General features: G+C 46.3%; 1 protein-coding gene and 1 non-coding gene across 2 annotated transcripts; both read right to left on the reverse strand.

Annotated features, from left to right (window-relative positions):
• Nucleotides 1–641: 641 nt before the first annotated feature.
• Nucleotides 642–6,214, reverse strand: RPL32 (ribosomal protein L32). Its single transcript, XM_032149764.3, has 4 exons — nt 6,075–6,214; nt 4,719–4,819; nt 3,926–4,107; nt 642–834 (listed from the first exon to the last, which is right to left on the reverse strand). Exons 2-4 carry the CDS (start codon nt 4,812–4,814, stop codon nt 705–707), a joined length of 408 nt encoding a protein of 135 aa, XP_032005655.1. The 5' UTR covers nt 4,815–4,819; nt 6,075–6,214; the 3' UTR covers nt 642–704.
• LOC116467693 (small nucleolar RNA SNORA7) lies at nt 4,901–5,039 on the reverse strand. The gene has a single exon (XR_004247899.1). It is a non-coding gene; the product is annotated as a small nucleolar RNA SNORA7 (small nucleolar RNA).
• Nucleotides 6,215–16,885: the final 10,671 nt, after the last annotated feature.

Raw genomic sequence — 16,885 nt, forward strand, 5'->3', positions numbered from 1 at the left:
GAGAGCAAGACCCCGTCTCCAAAAAAAATCAGGGCCACGTGTCACTAAATTCTGAGTACCAGTCAAGAGGCTCAATTGTCACCAGTTAGGTCCCCGCCTTGGCAAACTGCTGTAACATTATATCTGAAGCAGCAGCTGATGGGAAGGATATAGGAGACTGAAAGTGCTTTTCCAGTAACTGTGGTGGATTACCTGGAACAGCAATTTGTACATCATCCTGTTCTTTTTGGACAGAAGTTACAGGATGCAATTTAGGCATCCCATAACAATCTGTGTAAGAAACTCATCTGGATATTTCCATGCATATTTTCTCAATTCTCACAAGCATCACGTGGAATAACTTGTCACCTAACTTTACAAAAGCAAGGCTAAGAATGACTACTTGTGGCTTGGGAGCCACAAACTTCTTCAAAGTGTCTCAGAACCTACCTTGTGGGAGGGCCAAGTCTGTGCCCCTCATTCCCAGCCTCAACTGGAGATGACTAAGGCTAGTCTGTGCACTTGAGGTCACGTTCCCCTGTTCAAGGACCAAGTGTCCTTTACAAATCCCCTCCAAATGGGAGATTCCAAAGGGGCTTAAGCAAAAGAATGATCTCTGTGACAAACTAAGTTGGTCAAGAAGCTGAAGACTTAAAACCAAGGAAGGAAGATGCCAGATGGCAGTTTTTACATTTATTTAAACAGAAAATGTGCACACAAGCTGCCTACTCATTTTCTTCGCTGCGCAGCCTGGCATTGGGGTTGGTGACTCTGATGGCCAGTTGGGCAGCTCTTTCCACGATGGCTTTGCGGTTCTTGGAGGAAACATTGTGAGCGATCTCGGCACAGTAAGATCTGTAAGAGAATCAAGTAGGTAAGGAGCAAGACAGCCCTGAACACACTTGGAAAATTCCATTGGGGAGGCAATGAGTCCCAGCACCAAGCTAAGAGAGGGCTGCTTGGTAAGTGGCTGTGGAATGACACTTACATGCCCCCAAATCCTGACTATGGTTCCCTGGTGGTGACAAGAATTCTTTCATTTACAAAGTACCCTCATCCTTACAGCAGCCTTGTAATCCAGGCATTACCTCCATTTTACAGATAAGGAAACCAAGGCCCACAGCAAGCAAGACAGGGATCCAGGGTGAACCCAGGCCCATGCTCCAGGTTCAAAGGTTCTCCCCCAGTCGCAGGGTGCTTGACCTTGCCCATGAAGGTTCAGAACTCTTTGCAAAGTGGTCAAGAGCAGAACCCAAGAGTCTGAATGGAGCCAAGAGCACCTGGTTTGACTGCTGAGGAGACAAAGCAAGTTGAGAAGCAACAATGCTTAAAGTCACCCAGTCACAGCCATGCCTAATACCTGAGGACTTCAGATCCAGTTCTAACTCATTCCTCACAACTTTTTAAGAGGCAGCTACACTGTGCCCCATTTGATAACCAATTGGCCTAACAAGCACACTTCAGTAAGGAGATGATTTATGAAGCCACCCACAGTGGTTAAGAACCGACATTCCACCCCTGAAGCGTCTTCAGCAAAGAGAGAAGCAGCAGGACTGTGAGGAGTGATTGAAGCAGTGGACACACAGCTCTTTTCAAGAACCCTGCCTTAACAGCAAGACAGCAAATCCAGACAATTCTTGTTTTATATGAGTCCACTCAAATTCAAAGCAACTATATTTTTAAATGTTTCTATGTTTTAAAGACTTAGGTTATATTAACACTTCTCATCTGTCTTTACTTTTCAAAAAACCCTCCTGTCCTTGTCCATCTACATATTTGATAATCACAATCAGAGTGTACCCACCATTTTAAATGTGTCCCCCCTAGCTTGGGCATTTTCCATAGTACAACACTCCAATCATTTTCAATGGACCCACAGCATTCTATCCGGCACTCTACCAATTCTCACTATATTTTCAGTTGTTTCCAGTGGGTTATTGCTGCAATGACTAGCTTTAGTTTGCCTGCTTTTCCATTCCTTAAGGACAAATGCCCAGAAATGGAACTTAGAGATCAAAGGTCAAAGAGTATTTCTATGGATCTTAAAGACTGCCAAGCTGCACTTACAGAGCGTATGCCAACCAGCCAACATGTGCACTGCAACTGAGTAATCATGTTGGCCATACAAGAGGTATTGCCTGTTATAGTTCAACTCATACAGCCAACCGTGGTTTCAGTGTCCACCATTAATTCCTCCGCCCAACTTTTCTAACAGAAATTTTCAGCATTTCAACGCCTGGTTAAATTTCCAATCTTGGAAGGTAACCACATTAGAATACTGGTCTTCTTCATTTTTATTACTTATATCTACAACCACTGTAGATGAAAGTTATCTTTGTAAATGTAAACACAAACATCCTAGTTAGTCACACACACTCCATGTTCTTTCTAGTTTACTTAGGAAAATTCAGCTTTTTGGCTTCCATTTACCAATAAGAAAATTAACTGTCACTTCCCATGAGAATTTTTCATTCCACTGCCCTAGTTTTGGTCTAAGCAGGTCACTGAGTCTCTTATACACAAAGCTCACCAAGTGTCTAACTTACTCAAAACACCTAGAACTAGCTGCCTGTGGTCCTAGCTACCAGGAAGACTGAGATGGGAAGACAGCTTGAGCCCACCTTGAGTTTTGGGCGGCAGTGTGCCATGATCACAGTTGTGAACAGCCACTGCACTGTAGCCAGGGCAACACAGAGCCTGTCTATCTCAAAAATCAAACCAGGCCAGGCACAGTAGCTCATGCCTGTAATCCCAGCATTTTGGGAGGCTAAGGCAGGCAGACCACTTAAGGTCATGAGTTCAAAACCAGCCTGGCCAACATGGTGAAACCTCATCTCTACTAAAAATACAAAAATTAGCCAGGCATGGTGGTGCACGCCTGTAATCCCAGCTCTTGGGAGGTTGAGGCAGGAGAAACGCTTGAAACTGGGCGGTGGAGGTGGCAGTGAGCCAAGGTCATGCCACTGCACTCCAGCCCTGGCAAGAGAGCAAGACTTCATCTTAAAAAACAAAAACCAATAAAACTCACCTGGAACCAATGCCGTGCAAACCCTCCATGCGCTTTCACCTCTACACCTTTGTGTAAGCACTCTCTGCCTGCCGAGTTTCCTCCTGTTCTCCATCTAATCCAAACTTTCTAAAGCCCTCCTGCCCCTGAAGATACCCCTTACCACAGCACAGACTAAAGAGCCCCTTAAGGTCTGAGGTCCATGTTTGATCTCCTGCTTGTAAGCCAAAAATAAAATTCAAAGGCCCCCAGCAACCATCTGAATGCACTCCCTCCTTGAATAGGGCACTCTTGGTTTCCACAACCTCTTACTGTAGCCAAGACATTCCTTTCTAGTGATAACCAATTCCCGATGAGAAACAAAATCTATCCAAAACCTCGAAGTGCTGCCTTTCTGGACCAAACCAATGTATGCCTTAAGTGTATTTGATTGATGTCTCATGTCTCCCTAAAATATGTAAAACCAAGCTGCTCCCCGCCCACCTTGGACACATATTCTTAGGGTCTCCCAAGGGCTGTGTCACAGGCCATGGTCAACTCATATTTGGCTCAGAATAAATCTCTTCGAATATTTCAGAGTTCAACTCTTTTGGCTGACACCTTCATAAAGAAAGCAACGTTTTGGAAACAACAGCCAAAGGATATTGTAGTAGTGGAAAGTGGCTATTATTGCAGTGTTCACAAAGCAGTCTTTTCCTGGTCTTGGGTCTCTACACTTAGAAGACCAAGTCTCCTCCTTTCAGCAAAGGAAACACCTTGAACTCCCCAACAAGCATTCTCTAAAATCCTGCAAGGAACAACTTCTGATTCCTTCAGAGAATGTACAACGCACCCTCCACCCCGAAAATGCATCCCAAGAGTTTCTAGAGTTCCTGCCAGAAGTGCTCACACAGATGCTAACTTCTGATCCCTGAAAACTAGAGGTGGGACCCAACTCACTTGTTGCACATCAGCAGCACTTCCAGCTCCTTGACGTTGTGGACCAGGAACTTTCGGAAGCCACTGGGCAGCATGTGCTTTGTTTTTTTGTTGCTTCCATAACCAATGTTGGGCATCAAGATCTGGCCCTTGAATCTTCTACGAACCCTGTTGTCAATGCCTCTGGGTTTCCGCCAGTTACGCTGAAGGAAATAATACACAGGTGGGTTAGTGTCTGTGCAGAGTGCCAACTCTTCCTTTTGGTGAGGGAAAAAAGGACCAAATGAAAAGTATGCCACACAGTAGTTGCCTTTGGTAACAGGACTTCGCTATTTTCTTACTTTTTTGGTGGGAAAAACCAGGAGCTCGTGGCTTTAGCCACTAGGAATGCAGGCACCCCTGCCATTCTCACTCCCAAGAAAGGGAGACACCAAAGGGATGTGAGGGGACTGTGTAGATACTGAGATGGCGAGCACAGCTGCAGACACTGCTCTCAGCACCTGAGTTTTCTTGTCTATAAAACAGGGATCCTGCTGTCATAAGGCAACCCAAAATACATGACACAAATGCAAAGCCCTCTAAACACATCAAAACGGCCAAGTGTCCCTTTTCATTAAAGTTTCACTTCACACATCAAGAGACATAAGTACCAGCACTAGGGCACACCAGGGGAGACCTGTATTTCTACAGAAAGCTCTTCCACAAACCAGTTCATCGGTCAAAGGTAATCCTGACTAGGTGATGTCAGAAACTGGCGGCCTGTTGGAAACTCCCTCCTTCACCCCACACCCATTTCCATCCCAGGACCACATACCTTAATTTTGACATATCGGTCTGACTGGTGCCGGATGAACTTCTTGGTTCTCTTTTTGACGATCTTGGGCTTCACAAGGGGTCTGAGGGCGGCCATGATGCCTTTTGGGGAAGAAGCAGCCCCAGGTGAGAAAGAACCGTGGAAGAAGGCTTGGAAGGAGGCTTTCCCGCCCAGGGACCGAACACTGTCGCAGAGTGTCTTCCAATCGCCAGCTACGGAGCAAGCTGGGAATGGAATGGGTGCCTCTGCCAGGCTTGCTTTCCCTCCCTTTCCGAAGCTGGCAGAATACTAGGCACTCTCCAGACGCGATCCCAGGAGGTCAAGGGTCACCTCACCCACTCAGAGCCCAAAGAATGCCAACAGCTGAGCAAAAAAAAACTGACCCCAAGACACTCTTAATTTGCAAGGGGCAGCAAATCCCACCCCACCAGTGTCCGAACCCCCAGATGGTCCTTCCGGTAGTACTGGCCTTGACCATCTACTTGAACCTGAGTCTTTTCCTCACCTGTAAAATGAAGATGACACTGCGCGCTGAATGCCTGCAGTGCCTGTCACAGGGTAAATGTTCAATAAAGAAAACCTTCTAATTCCCTAGGGGGCTGCTGCGCTACCACACCCCCAACACACACAAAACCACCATATACCTCAAACCTGGAGATCTTCCAGTACCAACTCACACCTTCCTCAGTGTGGTCTTCCGAGCCACTGATTTCCTACAGCAGCACCCTTCTGTTCTCTTCGCAGCCATCAACTGGCACAGAGTGGGTACTCAATGAACCACGTATTCAAAACGACTTTGCCTTCTGGCCCATACTATCCTCGAAGGCAAGCTGGGGGCAGTTGCGTCTTCATAGTCCCAGAGATACTACCAGAATTTCTGCCTGCAACTGAACCAGCCGACCTACAGCTCGTCTTTCCTTGGCGGTCCCGAAGCAGCAGCCCTCGGGCCAGAGACTGCAGCGGAAGAAGCGGGCCATGGCAATGAACGAATACACGTGGGCCGACATCGGTGAGCGCTAGGATCCACAGATCTCAGCTGAAAGCTGTCAAGCTGGGCCACACCTGGTCGTCCCACAGCCCCCAGGAGACCCCGCAGTCTGGCCGCAACTAGCACCCTCCACCGCCAAGGAACAAACAAGCAGCCCGCAGCTCTGACTACAGGCGGAGGGCAGCAGGCTCTGGGAGGCAAAGCCCTATCAACTCGGCTGCTTCGTTCTGTTCCTGTACACGCTTCAGTAAGCTGACAATAACAATACCCACAGACACTACCGCGCTGAAGGGGAGGCCTCTGCACCACTGAGTGATGGGGCCAGATGAATCCCACAGGAATGCGGATTGCCATGGATTAACACTTACCGAGGAAGAGATGGCTGCCACCTTCGTAGGCAGCGCTGAGGAAGAGAGAAGGGACGGTGGCGCGCAAGGGCTGATGGGACGTAACCCCCTGGGTCCTGGCAGGGAAAAAGGCAAGCACTTCCGGCTCCGGCTATTTTAAATAAAATAAAGACACGTCAAAAAATAATGCCGCAAAAATTCTCAGTATACATGCTTTAATAGACCATAATAACTAGGAATAGGACTGAAAAATGTATTCTACCTATCCTTGGGACTACGTAGAAATTTGGAATTCTTTCTGAGCTAATAAGACCTGGTGGAGGGAGGAATTTACTTCCGCCAGAAGTTGAAGCCAATCCGCTTTTGGGCTATTTCCGCCCGCGTTTCTTCTACTCCGAAGTGCGCCTCTCAGTGGTCAGAAGAGAACAAGACAGAGACTTCCTAATAATTTCCTCACCGAATTTAGACGGTAAATAGTAACGAAAACAGCTAGCATGCGATGGAGTTCACTATGCCTACCACAATTCTATAACGTACCCCTATTATTGTCTCCATTTTGCATATGTGGAAGATGAAATTTGGAGACTTGACTCCAAACTCCACGCTTCTAACCACTGGGCGAAACTGCCTAGTTTTTGTTTGTTCATTTTTTAGAAACGGGGGTCTCACTCTGTTGCCCAGGCTGGTCTTGAACTCCTGGGCTCAAACGATCCTCTCGCCTCAGCCTCCTGAGTAGCTGGGATTACAGGCACGAGCTACTGCCTAGTTGTTTTTTGTTTTGGTTTGGTTTTGGTTTTTTGGTTTTTTTTTAGACAGGGTCTCCCTCTGTCACCTAGGCTGGAATGCAAAGGTGCCATCTCACGGCTCACTGCAGCCACTGCCTCCCAGACTGCCTAGTTTTTAAAGATGCTCTTGATTTGTTTTGCTTAGCTTTTGTATTTAAGATTATTGTGAAAATTGGCTGGGCACTATGGTTCACACCTATAATTCCAATACTTCGGGGGTCTGAGGCGGAAGATTTGCTTGAGCCCCGGAGTTCAAGACCAGCCTAGGCAACATAGTAAGACCCTGTCTCTACAAAAAATAAAATAATTAGCTGGGGCTGGTGGCACATGCCTGTAGTTCCAGTTACTCGAGAGGCTGAGCTGGGGTGATCACGTGAGCCCAGGAGTTCTAGACTGCAGTTAGCTGTGATAATGCCACTGCACTCCAGCCTGAGTGACAGAGCAAGACGCTGTCTCAACAACAACAACAAACCTATAAAGACAAATAACCCAATTGAAAAATGGGTAAAGAATCCAAATAGACATTTCTCTGTGGCCAATGAACACATGAAATGATGATCCACATCATTAGCCATCAGGGAAATACAAACTGGAACTGCAATGAGATACCATTTCACACTCACTAGGACAGAGAAATGGGAATCTCCGTACAGTGCTAGTGCAAATATGAAATGGTGCAGTCACTTTGGAAAAGAATAGCAGTTCCTCAAAATGTTAAACATAAAGTTACTATAAGACCCAGCAATTCCACTTTCAGGTATATGCTCAAGAGAAATGAAAACATATGTCCACACAAAAACTTGTACGTAAATAATCACAGCAGCCTTATTCATAATAACCAAAATGTAGAGACAACCCAAATGTCCATCAACTGGTGAATGGAGAAATAAAATGTCATCCCATCATTCAATGGAATATTATTCAGCAATGAAAAACAATGAAGTACCAGTACATGCTACAACATGAATGAACCAGACACAAAAGGCCACATATTGTATGTCTCCATTTATATGAATTATCCAGAATAGGCAAATCCATAGAGACAGAAAGTATGTTAGTTGTTGCCAGGGCTGAAGAGAAGGAGGAATTGGGGTAGACTACTAATGGGGTTTACTTTGGGGTGATGGAAAAGTTCTAGAATTAGATGGTGATGATGATTGCCCAATTCAGTGACTATACTGAACGACACTTAATCGTACCTTTTTTTTTTTTAAACAGAGTTTCACTCTTGTCACCCAGGCTGCAGTGCAATGGCACGATCTCGGCTCACTGCAACCTCTGCCTCCTGGGTTCAAGCGATTGTCCTGCCTCAGCCTGCCAAGTAGCTGGGATTACAGGTGCCCACCACCACACCCAGCTAATTTTTGTATTTTTAGTAGAGACGGGGTTTCACCATGTTGGCCAGGCTGGTCTGGAACTCCTGACCTCGGGTGATCCACCTGCCTCGGCCTCCCAAAGTGCTGGGATTACAGGCATGAGCCACCGCGCCTGGCAATCATACACTTTAAATGGGTGAATTGTATACAGTGTGTGAACTACATCTCAAAAAAGTTGTTATAAAAAGTGATAATATGGGCATAGTTGCAGAAAAAAGGACAATCTTGCAACTGAATAAATTCAGCTTTGTAAAAGACTTTTTTTTTTTTTTTTTGAGACAGAGTCTCATTCTGTCGCCCAGGCTGGAGTGCAGTGGTGTGATCTCGGCTCACTACACGCTGTGCCTCCCGGGTTCACGCCATTCTCCTGCCTCAGCCTCCCGAGCAGCTGGGACTACAGGCGCCTGCCACCATGCCCGGTTAATTTTTTTATAGTTTTTAGTAGAGACGGGGTTTCACTGTGTTAGCCAGAATGGTCTCGATCTCCTGACCTCGTGATCTGCCCGCCTCGGCCTCCCAAAGTGCTGGGATTACAGGCATGAGCCACTGCGCCCGGCCTGTAAAATACTTTTTAAAAAAAGATGGAAAAAAGAAGCCAAGGGGATCCACTGAACCACAGCAATGACTATACTTGCCCAGGAGGGGGCCTTTGGGAGCAAAACCACCTACAGTCTCCACCTTGGCTGAGGAGCCCTGACACACTCCTGCATTCCTGGAGCACTTGGGTGAGACTAGGGGAGGTGCCACTGACTCTAGGAGCTGAGGATTGGGCTGCGTGGAGGGGGAGTAGGGAGATGCAGAGGCAGAGAGGCCCGTGTTCACCATGGGATGACACAGGAGAAAAGGTTGGCCAGGTCTCCCTGTCTTCCCAACTCCCGCTAAAGTTGGCGAGAAAAGCCCTTAATTGTATATTGCAATGGTTATGGATTCGGAAATGGTTTTTCCCTTGGTGTGTGTTCTTTTTCCTCAGATTGGAAAGGATCGGGCACTGAACTTTGACCCCCGCTGCATCAGCTACTTTACTAAAGGGGAGTACATTTTGCTGGGGGGTTCAGACAAGCAAGTATCTCTTTTCACCAAGGATGGAGTGCGGCTTGGGACTGTTGGGGAGCAGAACTCCTGGGTGTGGACGTGTCAAGCGAAACTGGATTCCAACTATGTGGTAAGAAGAGGAAGTTTGTTCTGTGGGGCCATGGCTTGAAGAGGCACTGAGCAGCCGCCATGTCTTGAGAGTCCCATCACTGGGGTTTGTGTCTGACAAATGGGAGTGCAGACTTTCTCCAGAGAGCTGGGAATCGACAGTTCTCTCACCCTGCAGGTGGTCGGCTGCCAGGACGGCACCATTTCCTTCTACCAGCTTATTTTCAGCACAGTCCATGGGCTCTACAAGGACCGCTATGCCTACAGGGATAGCATGACTGACGTCATTGTGCAGCACCTGATCACTGAGCAGAAAGGTAAGAGGCAGGTCCAGACCTTGGGAAGAGGGACAGGTGGAAGCAGGTGGAAAGGGCTGGTGACAGGGCACTTGAAATGACAGGAAAGGTTTCTCCTTGGCCTTTCGCAAACATGTTAGCCACTGGGTCTGTGTTGGGTTTTTTTGTTTGTTTGTTTGTTTTGGTGGGGGAAGTAGTGTTGCCAATCCCCTTGAGGATCTCATGAAAGCAATAAACCCTCTCTGAAAAATGTACCAACTCAGAATTTTGCACATAATTTCAAGGAGTACATGAATTTCCTGAGTGAGGGAGGATGATTTATGACAGGTTGGAGCCAGGTGGTTGACTTGCATGGGTCTTCGTGGACCTTTATCCTTTCCAGTCAGAGTCACTCTGGGGTGCTTCTCCCTCAGCCCCATCTCCACTTGCCTCCTGGTGGGTCCTTCTGCTAGAGATGAGCAGCGGAATTGGATTGGCACAGGCTTAGTCAGAAGATTAGGGTTCCAGGCCTTGCATAGTCATTCCAAGCCCTAAGACCACGTTCTCTCCCTCTGTCCACTTAAGTTGCTATGCTGGTTAAATAGACTCAGAATCCACTTACTTCAGGTGTATTTTCATATCTGGATGTGCTGGCCTTAGTGCACTGCTGGGTGCCTTTGCAAGGGATCCAGATGGGGGGTTGTCTTGTAGATTCAGATGAGTGTCCTTTGGTCCCCCTGGGGGACCATATCTTTTTGAAGATTCTGGCTGTGGTGGTTAGGGCAGAGCCCCTTGGGCAGCTCCACAGTGTCCCCTCAGTGACATTTTCTCCACCTGCCCTGTAGTGGGAGTGTAGAGCCCGGTGTGTACCAGAAATTACGTGTCTTTCCCGTTTGTCAAGGAGGTGGGCAGGGAGTGGCCAGAGGTGAGGTCAGTCACTTAGGCAGGCTCTCAATTGCCAAGGGCCACTAGTGCTGTGCAGAGGAGTTTATACTTGTATCCAGCAAGTGATGGTAACAGTGAGTTCTTTCCTTCTTTATTTTTCTTTCTTTCTTTCTTCCTTTCTTTCTTTCTTTCTTTCTTTCTCGTCTATCTCTCTCTCTCCCTCCCTCCCTTCCTTCCTTTCTTCTTCTTTTTTTTTTTTTTTTTGATGGTGTTTCGCTCTGTTGCCCAGGCTGGAGTGTAGTGGTACAATCTCGGCTGACTGCAAACCCCGCCTCCTGGGTTCAAGTGATTCTCGTGCCTCAGCCTCCCAAGTAGATGGGATTACAGGCAACTGTCACCATGCCCAGCTAATTTTTGTATTTTTTAGTAGAGATGGGGTTTCACCATGTTGGCCAGGCTGGTCTCAAACTCCTGACCTCAGGTGATCTGCCTGCCTTGGCCTCCCAAAGTGCTGGGATTACAGGCGTGAGCCACCGTGCCCGGCCTAAAGATTTTTCAATGAGTGTCTCACTTTTAATTGCCAGTAGTTTTAAGTGATAGCTTTTTAATTTCTCTGCCTTCCACTTTACTTAACAACCTCTCGCTAAAACTAGATAATTTTTTTCTTTGACAGTTCAGATTAAATGCAAAGAGACCACCAAGAAGATTGCCATCTACAGAAATTGATTAGCTATCCAACTAATCCTCTGCTATAATTGTATTCAGAGGACTCATTAGACATGCATTACCAGGTAAAAGAAAAGATTGTCAAGAAGTTTGAGTGCAGCCTCCTGGTGATGTGTGCCAATTACATCATCCTGTGCCAGGTGGCTGTGCATATATATATATATATATATATATATGCTATATCTATAGTCCCAGTATGACAAAGTGCTCTGCAATACAAAAAAGTATTCTCCAGTTTATGGCTCATGACTTGCTAATAGAGTCTGATTCCTCTAGATGTCAGGAAAATGAAAGCCAATGAGCAACCACTTAGTTTGAGGAAACAGACTTGTTTTCTAGTGACCACTGTTAAAACCGTGAGGTGGGCACCCTATGGTTGTGGGAAGCACAAATGGAATTCACCCCAACTTTTCCAACATGCTGCTGCCCACCTGGCAGAGGAGGATAATGTGATTGGCACACACCACCAGGAGGTTGCACTCTTAACTTCTTGACTGGTGGTCCCCCAACCTTTTTGGAACCAGGGACGAGTAGAAGACAATTTCTCCACAGATGAGGGGGGATGGTTTCAGGATGACACTATTCCACCTCAGATCATCAGGCATTAGATTCTCATGCAAGCTAGATCCCTCACATGTGCAGTTCACAATAGGGTTCTCAGAGCTATGAGAATCTAATGCTGGTGCTGATCTGACAGGAGGCAGAGCTCAGGTGGTAATGCTCACCCACCACTCACCTCCTGCTGTGTGGCCCAGTTTCTAACAGGCCACAGACAGGTACTGGTCCATGGCATGGGGGTTGGGGACCCCTGTTCTTGACATTGATCTTCTCCTTTACCCAGTAATGCATGTCTGGCAAATCCTCTGAATATATATATAAAACGTACTATATCCTCTGAATATATATATATATATATATATATATATGTAAAATATATCCTCTGAATATATATAACATATCCTCTGAATATATATAATATAATATATCCTCTGAATATATATATATAATATATCCTCTGAATATATATATTATATATAATATTTTCTAGAGATGGGGTCTGGCCATGTTGTCCAGGCTGGTCTTGAACTCCTAAACTCAAGCAATCTGCCTTCCTTGGCCTCTCAAAGTACTGGGATTACAGGTGTGAGACACCATGCCTGGCCAGCTTATATAATTTTAGTGACTTAAAACATAAATTAGTGTCCCATGGCTGGGCACGGTAGCTCATGCCTGTAATCCCAGCACTTTGGGAAGCTGAGGCAGGCAGATCACCTGTGGTCAGGAGTTCGAGTCCAACCTGGCCAACATGGTGAAACCCCATCTCTACTAATGTTACAAAAAATTAGCTGGGTGTGGTGGCACATACCTGTAGTTCCAGCTACTAGGGAGGCTGAGGCATGAGAATCACTTGAACTCGGGAGGTGGAGGTTGCAGTAAGCCGAGATCGTGCCATTGCACTCCAGCCTGGGCAACAAGAGCGAAACTTTGTCTCAAAATAATAATAATAATAATAATAATAATAATAATAATAATAATACATAAATTGGTGTCCCACAAAATGAAGACACTTTTTTTCTGATAAGAATATACACATAAGATTTACGTCAACTCAGTAATCATTCAGGAGGTTTTACTTCCTGAGATTTTTTTTTTAATGAAAACATTTTCTTACTTAGATTCCTAGGGTGTCTAAGTCAATGCCAAGAAAACTTTGGAAAGACTTTGAGAGAAGGCCAGCCCAGCATCTTTCTTGGAAGCGGAGGTAGATTTGGTTTCACATAGGCCTACTGGAAGTGATAAAAGGGAAGAATTCTTTAGGAATCACTGTAGTGTTTACATGCTAGGGACATACTTTTTTTTAAAAAAGGAATCACTGTGGTGTAAAATACTATTAAAATTTCTCTAAAAGTCTAGAGCTGGGCTGGATGTGGTGGCTCACACCTGTAATCCCAGCACTCTGGGAGGCCAAGGCAGGAGGATTGCTTGAGGCCAGGCATTCAAGAGCAGCCTGGAAAACAAACCAAGACCCCATTTATACATTAAAAAAAAAATAGCTGGATTTGGTGGCACTCACTTGCAGTCCCAGTTACTTGGGAGGCCAGGGCAGGAGGATTGCTTGAGCCAGGAATTGGAGGCTTCAGTGAGCTATGATGGCACCACTGCACTCTAGCTTGAGTAAGTTTCACCTGCTGCAGACCTGCCTGCGTCTATGCCCACTTAAAGAGCGGGAAGGAAACGATCAGTTTTGTCATCTGAAAGAGGAAAAGAGATGGGCAAGCTGGCCTTCTGCTCACTTCACAGGAATGCCGGAAGAGCCAGCAGAACAGGAAGTGCTTGGATCTTTGGGGGCATGAGCGTATACGTATCATTCAGCCTTGTGGCCTGAGGAAGCATGTCACCAGAGAAGACAGCTCAAAGGCTCCATGCCCAGGGCCTGGCTCTCTTTCTGCTGGGCTTGTGCCATTCTTTGCCTCTTTAGGGCTTTGTCGGTGGTCAGGGCTGGTTTTCCGGAATGAAGTTCCCCCCAAAGCTGGAGTCCCTCCTGACTGGTTACCTCGGCCACTGCAGGGTTTCCCAATGTTACAGGCAGATTCGGTCCCCTTACTAGGCTCCTCCTTGTTCTCAGCAGCAAAATCGATAGTGGGAGGGGCCTGGAGTAGGGAGCAGCCTCAGTCATTAGAAAGGGTTACCTGGTGATATGGTTTGACTGTGTCCCCACCTAAATCTCATTATGAATTGTAATAAACCCCAAGTGTCAAGGGCAGGGCCAGGTGGAGATAATCCAATCATGGGGGCAGTTTTCCCCATACTGTTCTCTTGGTAGTAAATAAGTCTCACAACATCTGATGGTTTTATAAAGAGGAGTTCCTCTGCGCACACTCTTTTTGCCTGCTGCCGTGTAAGACACGACTTTGCTCCTCCTTTGCCTTCCGCCATGATTGTGAATTGTAAACAGCCATGTGGAACTGTGAGTCAATAGCCTCTTTCCTTTATAAATTATCCTGTCTCGGGTATGTCTTTATTAGCATCATGAGAACAGACTAATACGGTGAATTGGTAACTGGAGTGAGGTGCTGCTGTAAAGATACCTGAAAATGTAGAAGCAACTTTGGAACTGAGTAACAGGCAGAGGTTACTGGTGGAAGGTGTCCAGGTTCTTGGCGTCTTGAACAAAGAATTGGACAAAATGCACAAACAAAGCAAGGAAAGCAAAAGCAGAGATTTATTAAAAACAAAGGTACACTCTACAGTGTTGGAAGCGGGCCTGAGCATCAGGGCTCAAGAGCCTCCATTACAGAGTTTTCTGGGGTTTCAATACTCTGGAGGTTTCCCTTTGGTTACTTGGTGTACCTCTGTGTTAATGAGAATGGAGTGAAGTTACAAAGTCATTTACTCAGAATGCATCCTATATAAATGAAGAGGATGTTACTTGGCGTGTGTGATCTATGTAAATAGTGAGGATGAAGGTGAAGTTACAAAGTGTAAATGGAGAGGATGTTACTTGGAGTGTGTGGGCTATGTAAATGGAGAAGATGAATGTGAAGTTACAAAGTGTAAATGGTGTAAATGGAGAGGAGGAAGTGACGTTACAAAGCCATTCACATTTCTGTCATTGCTGAAGTGCTTCCATTTGATTTAGTTCTAAGAAGTCAGCATGGATTGGCCTTATGTCCCTGCCTCCAGGCCCTATTCTTCTGCCTCATTGGAACAGTTTGAAGGGCTCAGAAGAAGAGAGAAAAAAGTGGGAAAGTTTGGAACTTCCTAGAGACTTGGAGGGCTCAGAAGACAGGAAGATGTGGGCAAGTTTGGAACTTCCTAGAGACTTGAATGGCTTTAATGAAAATGTTGATAGTGATATGGACAATAAAGTCCAGGCTGAGGTGGTCTCAGATGGTGATGAGGAACTTAATGGGAACCGGAGTAAAGGTCACTCTTGCTATGCAAAGAGAATGTTGGCATTTTGCCCCTGCCCTAGAGATCTGTGGAACTTTGAATTTGAGATGATTTAGGTTATCTAGGGGAAGAAATTTTTAAGCAGCAAAGTGTTCAAGAGGAACAAGAGCATAAAAGTTTGGAAAATTTGCAGCCTGATGATGCAATAGAAAAAATATCCATTTTCTGGGAAGAAATTCAAGCTGGCTGCAGAAATTTGCATAAGTAAGGAGGAGGCAAATGTTAATCACCAAGACAATGGGGAAAATGTCTCCAGGGCATGTCAGAGACCTTCAAGGCAGCCCCTCCCATTACAGGTCTAGAGGCCTAGCAGGAAAAAATGGTTTTGTGGGCTAGGCCCAGGGCCTCCCTGCAGTGTGCAGCCTAGGAACTTAGTGCCCTGCATCCCAGCTGCTCCAGTGGCTAAAAGGGGCCAAGGTACAGCTTGGGCTATGGCTTCAGAGGGTGCAAGCACCAAACCTTGGCAGCTTCCACGTGGTGTTGAGCCTGTGGTTACACAGCAGTCAAGAATTGAGGTTGGAAACCTCTGCCTAGATTTCAGAGGATGTATGGAAATGCCTGGATGTCCAGGCAGAGTTGTGCTGTAGGGGCAGAGCCCTCATGGAGAACCTCTGCTAGGGCAGTGCAGAAGGGAAATGTGGGGTTAGAGCCCCATACAGAGTTCCCACTGCGGAACTGCCTAGTAGAGCTGTGAGAAAAGGGTCACTGTCCTCCAGACCCTAGAATGGTAGATCCACTGATAGCTTGCACCGTGCACCTGGAAAAGCCACAGATATTCAATGTCAGCCTGTGAAAGCAGGCAGGATGGGGTGGGGGTGGGGGAGATGTACCTTGCAAAGCCACAGGAGCATAGCTGCCTAAGGCCATGGGAATCCACCTCTTGCATCAGCATGACCTAGATATGAGACATGGAGTCAAAGGAGATCATTTTGGAGCTTTAAGATTTGGCTGTCCCACTGGATTTCAGACTTGCATGGGGCCTGTTGTCCTTTTATTCTGGACAATTTCTGCCACTTGGAACAGGTGTATTTAACCAACACCTGTACCCCATTGTATCTAGGAAGTAACTAACTTGCTATTGATTTTGCAGGCCCATAGGCAGAAGGGACTTACCTTGTCTCAGATGAGACTTTGGACTGTGGATTTTTGAGTTAATGCTGAAATGAGTTAAGATTTTGGGGGACTGTTGGGAAGGCATGATTGGTTTTGAAATGTGAGGACAGGAGATTTTGGAGGGTCCGGGGTGGAATGATATGGTTTGGCTGTGTCTCCACCCAAATATCACCTTGAATTATAATAATCCCCATGTGTCAAGGGTGGGGCCAGGTGGAGGTAATTGAATTGTGGGGGTGATTTTCCCCATACTGTTCTCGTGGTGGTGAGTAAGTCTCATGAGATCTGATGCTTTTATAAATGGGAGTTCCCCGGCAAAAACTCTCTTGCCTGCCACCATGTAAGACGTGACTTTGCTCCTCATTAGCCTTCCACCATGATTGTGAGGCCAGCCATGTGGCACTCTCAGTCGATTAAACCTTTATTCATTATAAGTTACCCAGTCTCAGGTGTGTCTTTATTAGCAGTGTGAGAACAGACTGATACACTTGGCCACCACTAGCCCAGAGGTGACTCCCTGTCAATCTCAACTCACTCAGTCCCTGAGGAAGTAGAATGGTTCAGGGGAAAGAGAGGGC

This window comes from Hylobates moloch, unplaced genomic scaffold (assembly GCF_009828535.3).
Source record: "Hylobates moloch isolate HMO894 unplaced genomic scaffold, HMol_V3 SCAFFOLD_4, whole genome shotgun sequence".
Classification (NCBI taxonomy): Eukaryota; Metazoa; Chordata; class Mammalia; order Primates; family Hylobatidae; genus Hylobates; species Hylobates moloch.

What these genes read in the sequence shown, in the direction of transcription:
- RPL32 (XM_032149764.3), bottom strand. Translation starts at nt 4,814, where the DNA reads ATGGCCGCCCTCAGACCCCTTGTGAAGCCCAAGATCGTCAAAAAGAGA. An exon ending in ACCGATATGTCAAAATTAAG is followed by an intron (nt 4,108 to 4,718) that starts GTATGTGGTCCT and finishes TATTTCCTTCAG; the next exon opens with CGTAACTGGCGGAAACCCAG. An exon ending in GTGCTGCTGATGTGCAACAA is followed by an intron (nt 835 to 3,925) that starts GTGAGTTGGGTC and finishes ATTCTCTTACAG; the next exon opens with ATCTTACTGTGCCGAGATCG.